General features: G+C 47.2%; 1 protein-coding gene across 1 annotated transcript; it reads right to left on the minus strand.

Annotated features, from left to right (window-relative positions):
• Positions 1-9,007: 9,007 nt before the first annotated feature.
• Positions 9,008-15,502, minus strand: RDH8 (retinol dehydrogenase 8). Its single transcript, XM_055343199.1, has 6 exons — positions 15,400-15,502; positions 12,327-12,488; positions 11,559-11,738; positions 10,329-10,422; positions 9,824-10,007; positions 9,008-9,717 (listed from the first exon to the last, which is right to left on the minus strand). The coding sequence occupies exons 1-6, from the start codon at positions 15,500-15,502 to the stop codon at positions 9,502-9,504; spliced, it is 939 nt and encodes a 312-aa protein (XP_055199174.1). The 3' UTR covers positions 9,008-9,501.
• Between the last annotated feature and the right edge of the window lie 722 nt (positions 15,503-16,224).

Genomic DNA, 16,224 nt, shown 5'->3' on the forward strand with positions numbered 1-16,224 from the left:
GAGAGGGCTGCTCCTCCCTCCTCAGCCAACGAGCTGAAGCGGGGCTGGGAACAGCAGAGCTAGGGAAATATACGAGCTTCCCCCTTGGAGGCCAGCGTTGGCGGTGGGGGCAGTTGTCCTTCCCATGACCCATGGGGTCTTATCCTGAAGCATTCCTCTCTATGCAAGGACCCTAGGCCATGTGGGTTGGGAGACTGGGCTCAGAGCTTGATTGGGACTGACCAGTCAGGGCAGGAACAGGATTGTCCCCACCCCTGCCCTTGTGAAATTGGTGAGTTTCTGGGGTAGTTGCTCAAATGGGGGGCAGTGCAGGCATTATACCTTCATTCCCCGGCACCAAGCATGAGCAGCGTTGGCATTTAGCTATCCAGCCCCAGGACCTGCCATAATGGAACCTTCTCAAAAATGCACAGGTCAAATCCTCTTGCTGGGCTTCGGATCTTTCTGCATAATTATGCTTGGTAAATTGTGACCATTGTCCATTGTTCTTAAATTATGCCAAGCTCTCTGGGCTCCCTTTCCAGAGGCAAATTATACATATTAAACCAGGGACAAAAACACATCATGCTTGAGGCATTCCTGGAAGAAGGCTTTCTCTGTTCTGAAATAATTTTCGCTGCCTGTTTAATATGCCCTTTAAAGATGTTGGACCACTTTGTGGTGTCTGTCTCTTAGAAGCAGACGGGTTGCAGACAAGTTTGTCTGGTTCTTCTCTCTCTCTCTTTTTTTTTTTTTCAGTGAAGCTGGTACTGCCAGCTTGGAGAGTCTTGCTTATTGGAGAACCCCAGATCTCCCCGAAAACAATGATAATATACATTTATCCAACAAAGATTCATTAAGTATTTGCTATGAGCACAGCCCTCCTTAGCATGCTGGGAACACAGCAGTGTCCACAATAGACAAAATCCCCGCCCCCGAGGAGTGGACATTTAATGAGGACTTACTAAGGGCTTAAAGTGCATTTCCCCCTTCAGCTTCACAGCATTTTACTAATTAGGTTCAACGTGTGCTCACTTCCCAGACTCTAGTTTTGTAGAGAATTGGAAAGCCAAGTATTTTAGAAACAAAGGGGGAAGGTGGGATCTGGTCATTTATTCCTCATTTACTGAGCACCTAGTGTGTTCCAGGTGTTGTTCTACATGCTCTACGTGCACCGACAGAAGAGCCATAAATGTCTCACCTTTATGCTAGAGTAAGAATTCCCATCTATTGTACAGATAAGGAAACTGAGGCCTGGTGAGTGAAAGCAACTTGCCCTGTGCCAGGCAGGTGAGCCATGAGGCTGCAGGTGATGCTCTTGAGTCCATGGTAAACAGTCTCTTGTGAAGCAAAGAACCCACAGAATCAAAGTAAGACCTGGACTAGGGGAGCAGATGAGAGCTAATTTGGAAGGTTCTAGAACACTGGTGTCCACTTGGGGTGGCATATTCCACTGCTGTTCCCTGATCTCAGGGAATCTCTGCTGGCTCTGTTCAGCTCTCTCTCAGCTGGCGGGCAGCTCCCCCTTCACATCTTTGCCCCCACACCAGGTGTTCACATCCCCTCTCTGTCCCAGGGGCTCCTAGGTGTCCACAGCAAGGCATTGTCCAAAGGTGAAAGGTTGCAGGGATTTCATTCTCAATCCCACCCACATCCCTCCCACCTTTCTGTCCAGTCTGGGCTCCCTCTTGCCACGCCAGTACTTCTGTTTTGAAACATGCTCAGGCCTGTGGCTCCCTTCAGTTTCAGTTTTGTCTTGAGGGTGGGCCCAGGAAGGGAAAAATTGCCCTTGGGTACCAATGAGAAACAGAGGAGGTGGGAAACACTTTGAAAACATGGTGTGATAGAGCTTTATCATCCAATGAACAAATGGGTGTAGGTGAAAGTGGGTGAATGAGTGACAGGAGCTCACATCTCGTAGGTCTGTCCGCTCCTCTCTGCCCCAGCCTCAGGCCCCCTAAATGAAGAATAAACATGTGCTCAATAACTAATACATGAAATAAATGTGGGCGCCCACTGCATGTCTGGCCTTGTTGCAGATGCTGGAGACACAGCAGTGAACAGGATGGAAGTGGGGAGTGGGTATTCACTGTAGCCGCCTTCACCTGCTCATTCTTTTTTTTTTTTTTTTAAGATTTTATTTATTCATGACAGACACACACAGAGAGAAGCAGAGACACAGGCAGAGGGAGAAGCAGACTCCTTCAGGGAGCCCGATGTGGGACTCGACCCCAGGACCACAGGATCAAAGACAGATGCTCAGCTGCTGAGCCACCCAGGCATCCCATTCACCTGCTCATTCTAATGACCCACTGACCCACTTTGCAGATGGAAAAACCCAGGCGCCAGAAGGTGAAGTGTCCTGCTCGAAACTGTGCAGCTAGGAAACCGAGGCACAGGGCGGTTCAGTGCCTTGCCTTAGATCACACAGCAAGTTGCGTGAGCCTGTGTGTGAGAGGGAGCCTGAGGAGGGTAGGGGGGTCGCAGACGGGCTGTGAGCCCCACCTAGGGCCGCTACAGCAGTTAATGGTCAAGTTCAACCTTTCGCACTTGGCCGCGAGAGGGCGCCAGCGAGCCTCCAGCCGGGCTGAGGAGCGCTCGGCCCCCTCCCGCAGGAATGCGGGTGGCGGAGGGAGGGGTCGTTGGCTGCGAGCCCAGAGCAGCTGCTACCGCAGCTCAGATCCCGCCCGCCTTCCCCTCCCTGGGACCCTGGGTTTGCTGCAAGGAGGCCAGGGCGGGAGGGACGGCTTTGCAGGGATGTGTGGCCTGTTTTCGCTTCCTCCTTCTCCAGGCTTCCAGCCCAAAGCTTCCCGGGAAAGGCCGGGCAGGATCCAGGAGGCAGAGAATAATACCCATAGCAGCATTTCAGTGAATGGCTGTCATTTATGAAACACTTGAGCTCTGACACTTAGTAGGGACTTACTCGCCAGCAGCCCTTCCAGTTTTCCAGGTGAGGAAATCCCAAAGCTCAGAAAGGTTTCTTGCTCAGGTCAGAGGTGTCAGGAACGTCTTAGCCTGGGGGAAACCCCCAAGATGTGCCCTGCTTGGTCGCTTCCTGCCTCAGCCCAGGCTCCTCTGGTCATTTCTTGGTCCTGAGGACTTCTGATCATGCACTTGTGTTCCCCAAAGGCTTCAGGAACTGACCTTGCTTCCTGATCCCTAAGGGCATCCATCACATGCCTCTCCTCTCGTCCAAGGAGGTCTGGCTCGCAGTGAGAATTTTCAGAGGAAGCTTGTTACTTGCTAAGGAGGAGGGATCACATTTGGGGTTGATTATTGGGTCTGAGAGCCATGTGATATGCGCCCCAACATAACCGACAGCCTGATCAGGAAAAACCATCCAGAAACAAGCAGCTATGACGGTCCAGAGAAACCTATCATAACCCATTCAGCATTCAGCCTGTGGAGTCAAAGAAGGCATCTTGGAGGAAGCAGTATTTAGGCTGAGACCTGAAAGTCTCAGGAAAGTAAGGGTAATCAGGTAAAGGGTTAGGAATGGGAGACAAGATGGTTTTGTTTCAGGGGGAGAGAACAGCCCTTGCAAATACCTGGAAGGGAGGTGGGGCATGGTGATTTGGGGAGTGGTAAGAAAGGGGTTTTGAAATCCTTCTTAGGCCGCAGAGAGTCTCATTTTGACACATTGATTTACCCACTCATTCTTTCATTTGTCAGATATTTGGATATCTACCGTGTACCACATACTCTTGTAGATGCTGGAGAGGTAGGTCTGTTGTTACTCTGACTTGAAATCCAAAGGTAACAACAATAAGAAGGATGAATAATTCCATGACCTAAAAATAAGGCTAACTTACACCACGGAAAAGTTGAAAAAAATAGGGGAAAAGTGTACTTCATATTACAGTCTCCCTAATCTCCATAATATGTAAAGAGTTTCTAGGAATTAATAATAAAAATATAAACAACCCAATAGAAAAACCTGAGCAAAACGTGTGCTCAGAATGTTCACACAAAATGAAATACAAACAGTTCTTTGACGTCTGAAAAGACAGTCAGCCTCACTCATAATAAGAGAAATGCAAGTTGAGATAAGAGAAATCGGCGATACTAATTTTTACCCATTAGAACGGCCAAAATTTCGAAGACTAATACTATGCAGTGTGGTGAGGCTGTGGGGAAGTGACCATGCTAACATATGGACATCAGTCCTTTCCAATAGAGATGAATTTGAGAATATTCATAAAAATTACAAATGTATAGTTTCTTTGGCCAAGTAATCCCATGACAGAAATGCTTGCACATGTGTGAAATGATGGACGCACACAAGGTTATTCATTGCAGCCGTTTATATAATAGGAAAAGACTGGAGAGAGCCCAAAGATTCATCAGCACAGGACCAGTTTCATAAATTATTGTCCATCTACACAACGGAATATATTGCAGCTGTGCAAAAGAATGAGGATGTCTGCTTGGGATGATATGAAAACACTTCCAAGACATATTATTCAAGGAAAGAACTAAAGTTCACATTTCGGTGTATATAGTATGCTGCTTTTTTGGGAAAAGTTAAATATATATGTATACACACATATGTATTCTATTTTCCCATCAAAATACTCCATATTTATTTTTTATTTTTTATTTATTTTTTTTTCATATTTATTTTTTAAATTGTGGTAGAATCTGAGCATGAAACTTACCATTTTAACCATTTTCAAGTGTACAGTTAAATGGTACCAAGCACATTTGCATCACTGTTCAACCATCCCCACCGACCATCTCTAGAATGTCCCATCTTCCCAAACTGAACCTCTGTCCCTGTTAAGCACTAACTTCCCATTTCCACCTGCCCAGCCTCTTTAAACCATTGTTTTATTTTTTGTCTATGGATTTGCATATTCGATGTACCTTACATAAATGGAATTGTACAATGTATTTGTCCTTTTGTGTCTGGCTTACATCACTTGGCATAATGCCTTCAAGGTTCACCCATGTTGCAGCATGTGCCAGAATTTTCTTCATTTTTAAGGTTGAATAATATTCCTTTATATGTATATACTACAGTTTGCTTATCCAATTATCAGGGTTGGTTTTTTTTTTTTTTTTTTTTTTTCTAGTATAATTAGAAAGAGGGCAGCCTGGGTGACCCAGCGGTTTAGCGCCGCCTTCAGTCCAGGGTGTGATCCTCAAGACCGAGGATCGAGTCCCACATCGGGTTCCCTGCATGGAGCCTGCTTCTCCCTCTGCCTGTGTCTCTGGTTCTCTCTCTCTCTCTGTGTGTGTCTCTCATGAATAAATAAATAAAATCTTTAAAAAAAATTAGAAAATCTGGTTAGATAATTCGAGTTGGAGGAGGGGTCAGGAATTGAGGGAAAGAGGAGGTTGGGAGAATTGTTTTTAAGATCCTTTTATACATACATATACGCATATATATTGATTTTTAAAAACACTGAGCATTTTATCTATTGAAAAGCTGTTTTGAAAGGATCTTCTGGGCTGTTACATGGAGAATGGATTGTAGGGGGAGGCAAATGTGGGAGGGGGGAAGAGGGAGGGGGCTGGTGCAACACTCCAGGTGAGAAACGATGGCAGTTGGACCAGGGTGGGGGCCCAGAAGGTGTGGCAAAATGGTTGGTTCTGCATATATTTTGCAGGTCAAGTGAAAAGGATCTAATTAGCGATGAGGTATGAGAGAGAGGAAGTAGGGACGACTCCAAGATTTTTGGAATGAGCAACTAGAACAGACTTATCTTTGCTAAGATGGGGAAGGTAGAGGGTGTGTCTTCAACACCTTCTGAACATTGGCCAGTTTCTGTTGGTCGGCGATAGCATCCAGCTGGAATATAATAACGGTCCCCCCTCCACCACTGCGTTTGTTTTTATGTTGCCATCTGGAATGGTGTGATTCTTCCTTATATGCAACAGAAACTCACTCAGGGTGGTTTAAGCCACAAAGGAATTTTTCTGGTGGATATTGAGGACTAATGAAATTACCAGGCTTTGAAGATGGAAAAGGACAAAGTAGGGGTGAAAGGCAGCAGCTAAGACCGCAGTTTAAGTCCTTCTCCTGAAACCAGCTGGCAGCTCTGACCTTCAATGGCCACCCTGGGCAATCTCAATGCCCCTGTCCCTTCTGATACCTTCCTTTCCTGATCCCTCCTCCTTTGGGTGGTGGTTTCTCAAATTTAAATCCTGTGCATCTGCTGAGTAAAATCGGGGTCACATGCCCACTCCCTAGCTGCAAGGGAATCTGACAGAGAAGTTCTGGTATTTTCTCACTCCAAGAGTCTATGAGTATGGGGTTTGGAAAACTGTATGCTTCACCTGTAAATAATTATTGAGTTTGGCTTCACATATGGTGACTATGATGGCTTTTCCTTCTTGGCAAGAAGATAAATTTGTCTTTTTTATTTTTATTTCTTAAGATTTTATTTATTTGTGGTGCCTGGGTGGCTCAGTTGGTCTGTCTTTGGGATGTGTGTCCTGGGATCAAACCGTACGTTGGGCTCCTTGTTCAGTAGGGAGCCTGCTTCTCCCCCTCCCTCTGCAGCTTCCCCTGATTGTATGCTCTCTGTATTAAAAAAAAAAAAAGATTTTATTTATTTATTTGACAGAGGGGAGAGAGAGAGAGAGAGCTTGCATGAGCTGGGGGGAGAGGGAGAGGGAGAAGCAGATTCCCTTGCTGAGCAGGGAGCCTGATGATGCCCCAAGGGACTTGATCCCAGATCCTGACATCATGACCTGAACCAAAAGTAGACCCTTAACTGACTGAGACACCCAGGTGCCCCAAATTTGTCTTTTAAAATAATTTAAGGGAGTTTCTTGAAAAACAAGGGAATGTTGGACATAGAATTCAGGATAGTGGAGGCCTTTGGGGTAAGGCAGGCAGCAAATCTCAATAATGTTCTTTTTTTTTTTCTCTCTCTCTCAATAATGTTCTAATGGTGAAGTCTGATGGTGGATTAGTGGGTATGCACTTTGCTCCCCTGCTCTTTCATACATTACCTCAGTCAGAGTGCTGGGTGGAAAGAGATAGTTCCTTCAGAGTGGGTATTTTGGGGATCAGTGAAGACAGGGATGATTACAAAGGTGAAGACAGAAGATGTGTAGCCCTGTGGAGGACAGTGGAGTGCCATCTTGCTGGCAATTGTGGGATCTCCTCACCATTTTAGCTGAAAGGGGCAAAGGGAGGGAGTTACTCTCAGAAACTGAGCTGGGGCCTCAGAAGGAGAGATGCTGCTGGCAGTGATCCCCATAGAGGGAACTTAGGGGACAAATACTTTGGCTTTTCTCCATCCATCTTCTCACCTCCCGCTGATGCTTCCTATTGGCAGAACCCAAACATAACCAAAAAACCAAATGTGGAGGAAACTGACTGATACAATCCTTGGGTGAACCTCCTGAGGCAAACCAAAGACCTCTTACAAACGTGTGCTTCGTATATTCTTTTTAAAAACGTATTTAAAATTTAAGTTGAGATATAATTCATATACCATAAAATTTGTCCTTTTAAAGCACACGATTCAGTGGTTTTGGTATAGTCATAAGGCTGTGCAACCATCGTCAGGATCTACATTCTTTTGCAGGTATTTCAACATTGCTTCAAGAATCTAATGTCGGAAAAAAAAAAAAAAAAAGAATCTAATGTCCGGGAGAGCACAGGAGGGGTTCATTTTACTAAAAATATTAAGTAGCCCCATTATCTCTTCACTGACTCAAAGAGATCTCTTTCATGGGCCCTGGAATCAGCTTCTCTTTTCCTAGAAGTTACTGGAGATTCATGAGGACTAGCATAGACTGAGGTGGACAGACTTAGGCTTGATTCCTGCCCCTCCGCTCTGCTCTGGACAGCTCGGTTCCCCCGTTTATGAACTGGGCAGGTTCTGAGGGCCTCTATTTATCTAGTAAGGCTGCAAGAGCAAATGTTAATTAAAACACCTTCGCTGGGAGCCTGGCATTCCAAGGTGGTGGCTAGACATGAACCACAGCAAAAACTCCAAGTGAAATGGAAAACAGTGCAGGGTGCTTTCCCTGTCATTTCAATGTTGTATTGTTAGCTCTGTTTTCCAGATGATGACACCAGGAAGTCACCTGCCCAGGGTCACCTGGTGAACAAGAGGCAGAGTCAACATTTACACCTAGACTCCACTTGCTTCCAAACTCTTCATGAGGGCCAAGAAACTTGGGAGCACTCTCTTGGGAGCATCAGTAGGACCCCTATTGCTTTTTTAAATTTTTAAAATTGGGATAAGAAATACATAACACAAAATTTGCCATTTTCACTATTTTTGACTGCATAGTTCATTAATATCAAGTCCATTCACATTGTTGGATGACCACCATCCATCCACAGAACTCTTTTATCTTGCAAAATTCCAACTCTGTGCCCACTAAATATTGACTCCCCACCCCTCCTGGCTCCCACCATCTACTTCCTGTCTCTATGGATTTGACTCCTTTAGGGACTTCATCCAAGTGGAATCAGACAATATTTGCCCTTTTTCTATCTGCCTTATTTCACTGAGCATAAATATCCTCAAGGTTTATTCATGTTGTAGCAGATGTTGGAATCGACTTCCTTTTTAAGGCTGAATAATATTCCATCATGTGGATATGTCTTCTGTTGTTGGACATGTGGATGGGGTTGCTTCCGCCTTTTGGCCATTGTGAATAATGCTGCTATGTACATGGGTGTGCAGATATCTCTTTGAGACCCTGCTTTCAATTCTTTTGGTTAATACCCTGAAAGGAAATTGCTGAATCGCATGATAAATCTGTTTCATTTTTTTGAGGAACTACTATACTATACATTTTACATTCTCACCAGCAATACCTATGGGCTCCAATTTCTCTATATCCTTGTCAATACTTGTTATTTTCTGGAGTTTTTGTTTGCTTGTTTTTTTTTGTTTGTTTGTTTTTTTTTTTGTTTTTTTTTGCTTGGTTTATTTATAGTAGCCATTCTAATGTATGTGAAGTAAACCTTATTGATTTTTAATTTTTTTATTTAGACATAAGAAATTGAGCTTTATTAAATATTTAATGTGGTGATTGCTAATGGTTACAAATATATGTTTTATGAAAAAACATACATGCACTGCTGGTGAGTGCACAAACATTTTGCTGATGGAATATGTGACCAGAAAAGTTGACCTAGTCAACTCAGTTCTATGTGGAGGGGGTTTTAGATCATCCTTGTATTCCCAGGCCCAGGATAATAAATTCCAGAGGTTGAATGAGGCAGTCTTTCTTATCTTTCAAGGTCCAGCAACAATGTTCCCTCCTCCAGGAAGCCTCCATTGCCTTCCCAGACACAACACCAGCTCCTTGCTCAGGACTCCTCAGCCCTGACCAGGGAGGGGTGTGTGTGTGGAGGCTGAGGGATTTCTGGGATCTCAGCAATGCCTAGGCACAGAGTGGGGCAGGCAGAGTCTGCCGAGAGAGGGGAGGAAGGGAGGAAGAAAGGAAGGAAGGAGAGAAGGATCTGTCCTGGCCTTGGAGATGGGTGTAAACTAAAAAGGCCTGGGTGTTCAGAGGTGGGGACGGTTGGGTGAGGCTCTCTGCTCACCGGGGCCATATTCGGAAGCGGAGGCAGCCACAGGCCAGGCATCGAAGGCCAAGGTTGAGGAGGCGTGTCCAGCGGAAGAGCAGGCAGTGGGTGGTGCGCACGTACAGGCTGCCTGAAGGGTCCACAGCCTTGAGTGCAGCCAGCGGAGTGTAGCGGGCGTTGGTCTGTCGGCGCAGGGGTGGTCTGGCTGAGCCGATGACCTTGACAATGACCTATGGGGTGGAGCTCTGAGCTCTTGGATTCAGGGAGGGGGGTTTCCAGGGTGGGGCACCCTCACATACTTGAGCCATATTTTGGGGCTCTGGGTTCCCTACTCACCTGGGCCACATCCTGTGGGCTCTGTCCCACAGAGCGGAAAAGCTCCCTGGAGGCAGGGAGGTAGATATCCCGGAAGTAGTGCAGGGTGTCAGGGTCAGTGTCTGGGAACTCGGTTGTGGAAACCTGTTCCAGGAGCTTCCCCTCAAAGTCAGTGGCCACCGGGCCAGGTTCCACCAGGGTGATGCTGGGGACACGGATAGGGGTAGGGGGTCTGGTACCCCAACCCAGTCCCCACTAGTGTCCCTCTCCCCCTTCTGTCCCCCCATTTTTCTCATCATTACTTCATCCTTCCTGGTTCCCTCAGCCCCTCCACTGCCCCCCCCATACTGTTCCACCCTCTTCTAATAACTCCATTTCCCTCATTCTTGATTCCACTTTCTCACCACTGCCTTGTTTTCCCACCATCCCTGCCTTCCCAGCCCACTTCCCCTCACTGCCTCCCCTTCCCTCATCTTTCCCATCACTGTCTCCCATTTCCCTTTGAAGACCCAAATGCCCGCCTCACAAGATGTTGAACTGCAGCAGCTGGACAGCCAGACTTTCGAAGAATCCCTCCAGGGCAAACTTGGAGGCTGCATAGATTTCGTTGAACACGACACCTGAGAGGATTGGAGGAGGTTGGGGGCCCTTTGGGGTCTGGGCGATGGGCTTGTGGGTCTAGAGGGATATGGGGTCTTCAGAAGACAGAGCAGAAAGGGTTTGAAGACCCGAATGAGGGATATCTAAGGTCAACATGATGAGTATATGTATGTGTGATGGAAGCCTATGCTGAAGGATGAGCCCATATGCTCAGGATGAGGTGATTTTGGGGTGCCACATGCTCCATTTGCCTTAGCCCTGGAAAACCCTACTTCCCTCCATCCTTTAAAACTCTTGGCCACTTGAGCATGGGATTGCCAGGGTCCCTGAGGGCAAGTCTTATTTAGTGATTCTTATTTGTCCTGACTGAGAGTGAATGTGGCTCCTGAGGTCAGGAGGTACAGCTGGAAGAGGGGCCAGAGGGATGGGACTGAGTGGTAGCCACAGATTCCCCATGACAGGGTAACAAATAAGGTGGATTCTTCAGGTGGCTGCTGAGCAGGGGTCAGATCCCAGGGAATTTTCATGGGGAGGAGGGAGGGAATGTAGAGGGGTTCAAGGAGGAAAGACCCAGGAGCATGGATGGCAAATAGGTGACCTCCATAGTAGGCCAATAGCAGACATCACTAAACAATCACTGCTCTCTTATTCTGCAGAACCCCAGAGCCCCAAAGCTAGAGGTCTCCGGGGCTTGGTTGGAAGTATTTGGTGAGAATATGTCACAGGAAAGGAGTTCTAGGTGCCTGGATGGCTTAGTTGGTTAAGCGTCTTACTCTTGATCTCAGCTCAAGTCTTGATCTCAGGATTGTGAGTTCGAGCCCCATGTTGGGCTCCATGCCTGTGAAGCCTACTTAAAAAAAAGGGGGGGGAGTTCTGATGGTTCCTTTGGTTTGGGGGAGATTATTGGGAAAGATTTTTTAGAAGTGTCTGGAAGTAGGGTGGATGCTGGGTGTGGATGGCCATTGGCAGCATTCATATCACTAGTGCCTATTCTTGGAGCGTGGCAATCTAATCCAGAGATGTTTCCTACAGATTTTCAGAATCCTTCTCAACACAGGCTCTTTTGGAATATGAGCGAAAACCTATTTGCCATTCTTCCAGCCTGGGGAGCGTCAGATACTAAGAGGATTCCCAGGGAGACATCCCCAGGGCTTACCCTGCAGCCCCATGACACTGCTGATCACCACAATGTGGCCCTTCCTCCTTCTCTTCATGCCAGGAAGGACAGCTCTGACCAGACGGACAGCCCCGAAAAAGTTGGTATCCAAGACGTTCTGCATGGCAGCTAGGCTGAGCCCCTCCAGGGGCCCCACCAGGCCTACTCCAGCATTATTCACTAAGGAAAGGACTAAAGGTTACTTTGAGGTTCTCCAACCCTTTTGGTGTCACTCTTCTAGGGACATTCTCTGAATTATCTTGAGTGGACAAATGCTGAGCCTTGATGATCTTCACATATAGTTTAGTATTTGTTATGGGGACCTGAACCCTGGGTTGGGAGAAGGGCTGCTGGGAGCTGACTTCCCTTAATGCAAGAGCAATTCAGCTCTGACCCCAATTTGCATCAAAAAAGCCACACCAACCCTCCTTAGAAGGCCTTTGGGGGATCATGTGTTGCTTCTTCATCATGCTCCCTTCCCTAAATGACTCATCAAAGTAACTTTCCCCATACATATGGTCTTCCCCAAATGCTAGGTGTCCTATTCAGTAAAATCCACCCTACCCCCCAGGACTCAATCTATTTCTTGTATCCTAAATAAACTGGTACCCTGAGCTTTTGGCCAGCTTGTCTACCCCTTCTGTCTAGGGCTAGAGGTTGCTGGTGAAGCCAGAAGGCTGGTGTTCAGACTGGAGAAAATTCACTGTAACCAGGATCTGTGCTTAGGTGAGGGAAGGGGGGGTGATCCCAGGGACTGTTCAGTCTCACCCAGCACATCCACTTCCCCTCCCTGGATGCAGCTGAGACACTGCGCCACTGACTCTTCACTGCACACGTCCAGCTGGGCCACAGTAAGGGTCTGTCCCAGAGCTTCCCCAGCAGCTGTCTCCAGGGTCCCCTTCTTTCCCAGATCCCTCATGGTGGCCACCACTGGGGACAGAAAGCAGAGTTGGAGCAAGCACTGGGTTCCTTTTCCCTGTGCATTCATTTACATATTTCCGTGATCTTGCATGAGCAGTCACAGAGGGATGGAGACCTACACATTTATATACTTATGTTCACTACACAAACAAAAATGCATATTGTGTACATACACTTACATGTACTTTCATCCATCCTCCTGTTGCTCCATCCCTCCAGCCAACACTTACTGAGCATCTACTTAGTGTACACTATGCCGTATCTGAGGTGCTGAGACTATTGCGTGAAATAAGATAGGCAAAGTCCCTGCCTTCACAGAATTTATAGTCTAGTAAGTAAGACAATAACATAAATAAAGAACATACTGCCTTGAGAAAAGAAATGTATATACACTTAGAGTCAATGTATGTGCATTGTGTGTACATGCAAATACAACCAGCCACATTTACATCATCCACAGAAATGTCAATTTATTGAATATCTACAATGTGCCAAACACTTTTATGCTAACCACTTTTATGCTAACCACTTTAATAAGCACTGTCTCTAATCCACACAAGAACCCTATGATTAGGCAACTGACTTATTTTCCAAAGATGGCCACAACATCTTTCGTCACAGATGCTCTTTGAGAACTTTGCTGTTCCCCCTTAAGACATAAAATCTCATTTCCCTCTCCTTGAATCTTCTGTCTAGCTGGGAATCAATAGGATATGGTCAAAGTAACATTGTGTGCATCTGGGATTAGGTCAGAAAAGGTATTGCAGTTTCTGCCTTGTTTGCTGTAATATTCACTCTATTTTTTTTAAAGACTTATTTATTTTTTTTAAAATTTTTTTTAATTATTATTTATTTTAATGATAGTCACACAGAGAGAGAGAGAGAGGCAGAGACACAGCAGAGGGAGAAGCAGGCTCCATGCACCAGGAGCCCGACATGGGACTCGATCCCGGGTCTCCAGGATCGCGCCCCGGGCCAAAGGCAGGCGCCAAACCGCTGCGCCACCCAGGGATCCCAAGACTTATTTATTTGAAAGAGAGTGAAAGAGAAAGAGAAAGAGAAAGAGAAAGAGAAAGAGAAAGAGAGAGAGAGAGAGAGAGAGAGAGAGAGAGAGAGAGAATCCCAAGCAGATTCCACACTGAGTGTGGAGCCCGATGTGGGGCTCGATCTCACAGCCCTGAGACCATGATGTGACCTGAAATCAAGAGTTGGATGTTCAACTGACTGAGCCACCAGAGCACCCCTGTAATGCTGATTCTTAAAATTCTCAGCTGCCTGGTAGCAGCCCAGTTATCCTGAGGCTGTCATGATGGGAGGAAGCCCAAGCTAGCCAGAGAGAGGGACCACGTGGAGAAGACCTGACATCACTAGAAGGAGGAGACATGTCGGTCCAGGCCTGTAATTAGCCCCCACTGCTCTAGCTGTAGCCTTTAGTCCTGACCCAGAACTGCCAAGCCGTGCCTTTCCAAATTTATGACTTATAAGCCATGAGAGATAGATGATTATCATTGTTCTATTACACCAGAAATTTTGGAATGATTTGTTCTTTAGCAATAGTAGCCAGAATAAGTAAAGTGATTATCCCTGTCATAGATATTAACACACCGAGATGAAGTTCCTTGCTTGTCCCAGCCCTAGGAAGTGTTAGAACTGAGAATTGAACCTGGATTTGTTGGAGGGCTGAGCTCAAACCCCTGTATACATGTTTGTATCCTTCACGCGTGTGCCCACAATCGTACATGCACAACCCTGGTGGACATTTTCATATTGTCTGTGGGCCTTTGTGATTCATGGGTGTTGCACGGATGAATGGGACCGCATGCATCCACATAGAGTGACAAGTGCGGCCCCAGGCACTGTGTTGCCTGGGTTCAAATCCAGACTCTGCCACTTTCCAGTGAGGTGACGTTGGGCAAGGATCTTTGGCACTCTTTGCCTCAGTTCCCTCATTTCTAAGATGGGGCTAACGTCAGTGGCCACCTCATAGGAGTGATATGGGAATTAAATGACTTACAAGATGCACAACACTTAGATCGGAACCTGGCATGTAGTAAGCACTCAATAAACATCCTTCAGCAGTTTTATGCACTCGTCTGTCTGTCCACAGGGACACACACAGCACGACTGCTTCCCTGCACACTGGCACTCAGTCTGTCACATCTAAAGCTGTATGTGTCTCTAAGCCAGAGGGCAGAGGGTTGGGAGAAGCAGCTCTGCCAACTGGGGCAATTCCCTTGCTCCCTGCAACCTCCTCTTAAATAGCGGCCCTTTGCCTACTTCAGCTCCAGCTGCTCTGGGTCAGGGGTTCCCATGTGTGGAGTGCAGACTAGGGCAATTTGCTCCAGTTTCAGGAGGCTAAATCCTTAGATTTAGAGGCTTCCCCCTTAAGCCCCCAAGGTCAGAGTCACTTAAGAGGCTTATCTTGGAGGAGTAATCTGGGGAGGGGCGGGGGAGGATAGTCCTAGGGAATGCCTAAGTGCAACCTTTGGGAAGCCCTCCCCACCAGTCCTTTTAAAAATATCACACACACACTTCCCCTACTTCCTACCATACCTCACCCTTACTTTATTTTGTTTCTTAGCACTTTTTAGCACTAGATATACAATTTTAAAAACCTGTTTATGGTCTGTCTTCCCTCGCTACACCACTGCTGAGGGCAGAGCTTTCTGTCTGTTTTGTTCACAGCTGTGTTTCCAGCACCTAGAACAGTGCCTAGCACCCAGTAGGTGCACTAGGAAATATTTGTTGGATGAGGGGATGATTCATGAGTAGAGGGGGGAAGGGGGCCTCCGTGTGGCCTCCTCAAACCCACAAATACAGCTGAGGGGGATAAGCTAGTGGAAATGGTGCCAGGAGGGATGAAGGTCCTCAGAAGCCATGCCCACCCTTGCCCCTCCCGGCCCCACCCTGGGCTTCTAACCTCGGTAGCGCTGCCTGGGGTCATGAGCCAGCTGCACCGCGAGCTCCAGGCCAATTCCCGAGGAGCAGCCTGAAATCAGTACAGTCCGGGGTGCGTCAGCCATGTTGATCCCTCCCCGGAGGGTGACCTCTGCTGGCCAGCACCTGACTCCCTGGCACCCATCCTTGCCTTACCCGCCCCCTCCTGGACACCCTCCAGCTGATCCCCTGCAAGGGGAAGGGACCTCGGGAGACACCAAATCTGAACTGACCCTGGGCAGGCAGCTGGGGGGAATCCTTTAACCTCAAAATAGCCTCTTTCCTTTATCTGTTAAAAATTTCCCTCTGCTACACTCACAACTAGGATCTTTTTTATTGTGATTGTAAATCATTCAGGGCTGGGGGAATTAGCAGGGGCATTCTCTTCCTGTCTATTCTGGGCAAAGAGTCTCTGATGGGAGGGAGAGAATGAGAGAAAGTGGCCGAGAGTGTGGTCCTAGAAGGATCCTTTCAAAGAAGAGAACGGGCATAGATATGTCAGAAGATGGGAGCAGACAACAAGAAGTTCTCAGCAAGGCAGGGCAGGGCACTATCTTTATGAGAATCTTTTAGCAGGAGAAGTCTTAGCCTCTGAGGTCCCTGAGGAGGGAGGGGGGGCAGCTTGGGGAGATTCCCTCTCTTCTCCACACCCCACAGCCCCCATTTCACCCTCAGGCCAGATGGGGCCCCACCCCTCCTCTCCAGAGACACAGAGACTCTTTGTCCATGAAGCTAGAGGCTGGGAGGGAGACACTGCCGGGTTCTCTCTCTTCCCCATGGTGGGGCAGTTCAGGGCCCAGGATACGCC

This window comes from Nyctereutes procyonoides, unplaced genomic scaffold, assembly GCF_905146905.1.
Source record: "Nyctereutes procyonoides isolate TBG_1078 unplaced genomic scaffold, NYPRO_anot_genome, whole genome shotgun sequence".
In the NCBI taxonomy this organism is placed as follows: Eukaryota; Metazoa; Chordata; class Mammalia; order Carnivora; family Canidae; genus Nyctereutes; species Nyctereutes procyonoides.

Excerpts from the sequence above, each read along its gene's own strand:
- RDH8 (XM_055343199.1), bottom strand. The coding sequence starts at position 15,502 with ATGGCTGACGCACCCCGGACTGTACTGATTTCAGGCTGCTCCTCGGGA. Across the intron at positions 12,489-15,399 it reads CCCCAGGCAGCGCTACCGAG|TGGTGGCCACCATGAGGGAT; the intron begins GTTAGAAGCCCA and ends TTCTGTCCCCAG. Across the intron at positions 10,008-10,328 it reads CTGCTGCAGTTCAACATCTT|CATCACCCTGGTGGAACCTG; the intron begins GTGAGGCGGGCA and ends CCGTGTCCCCAG.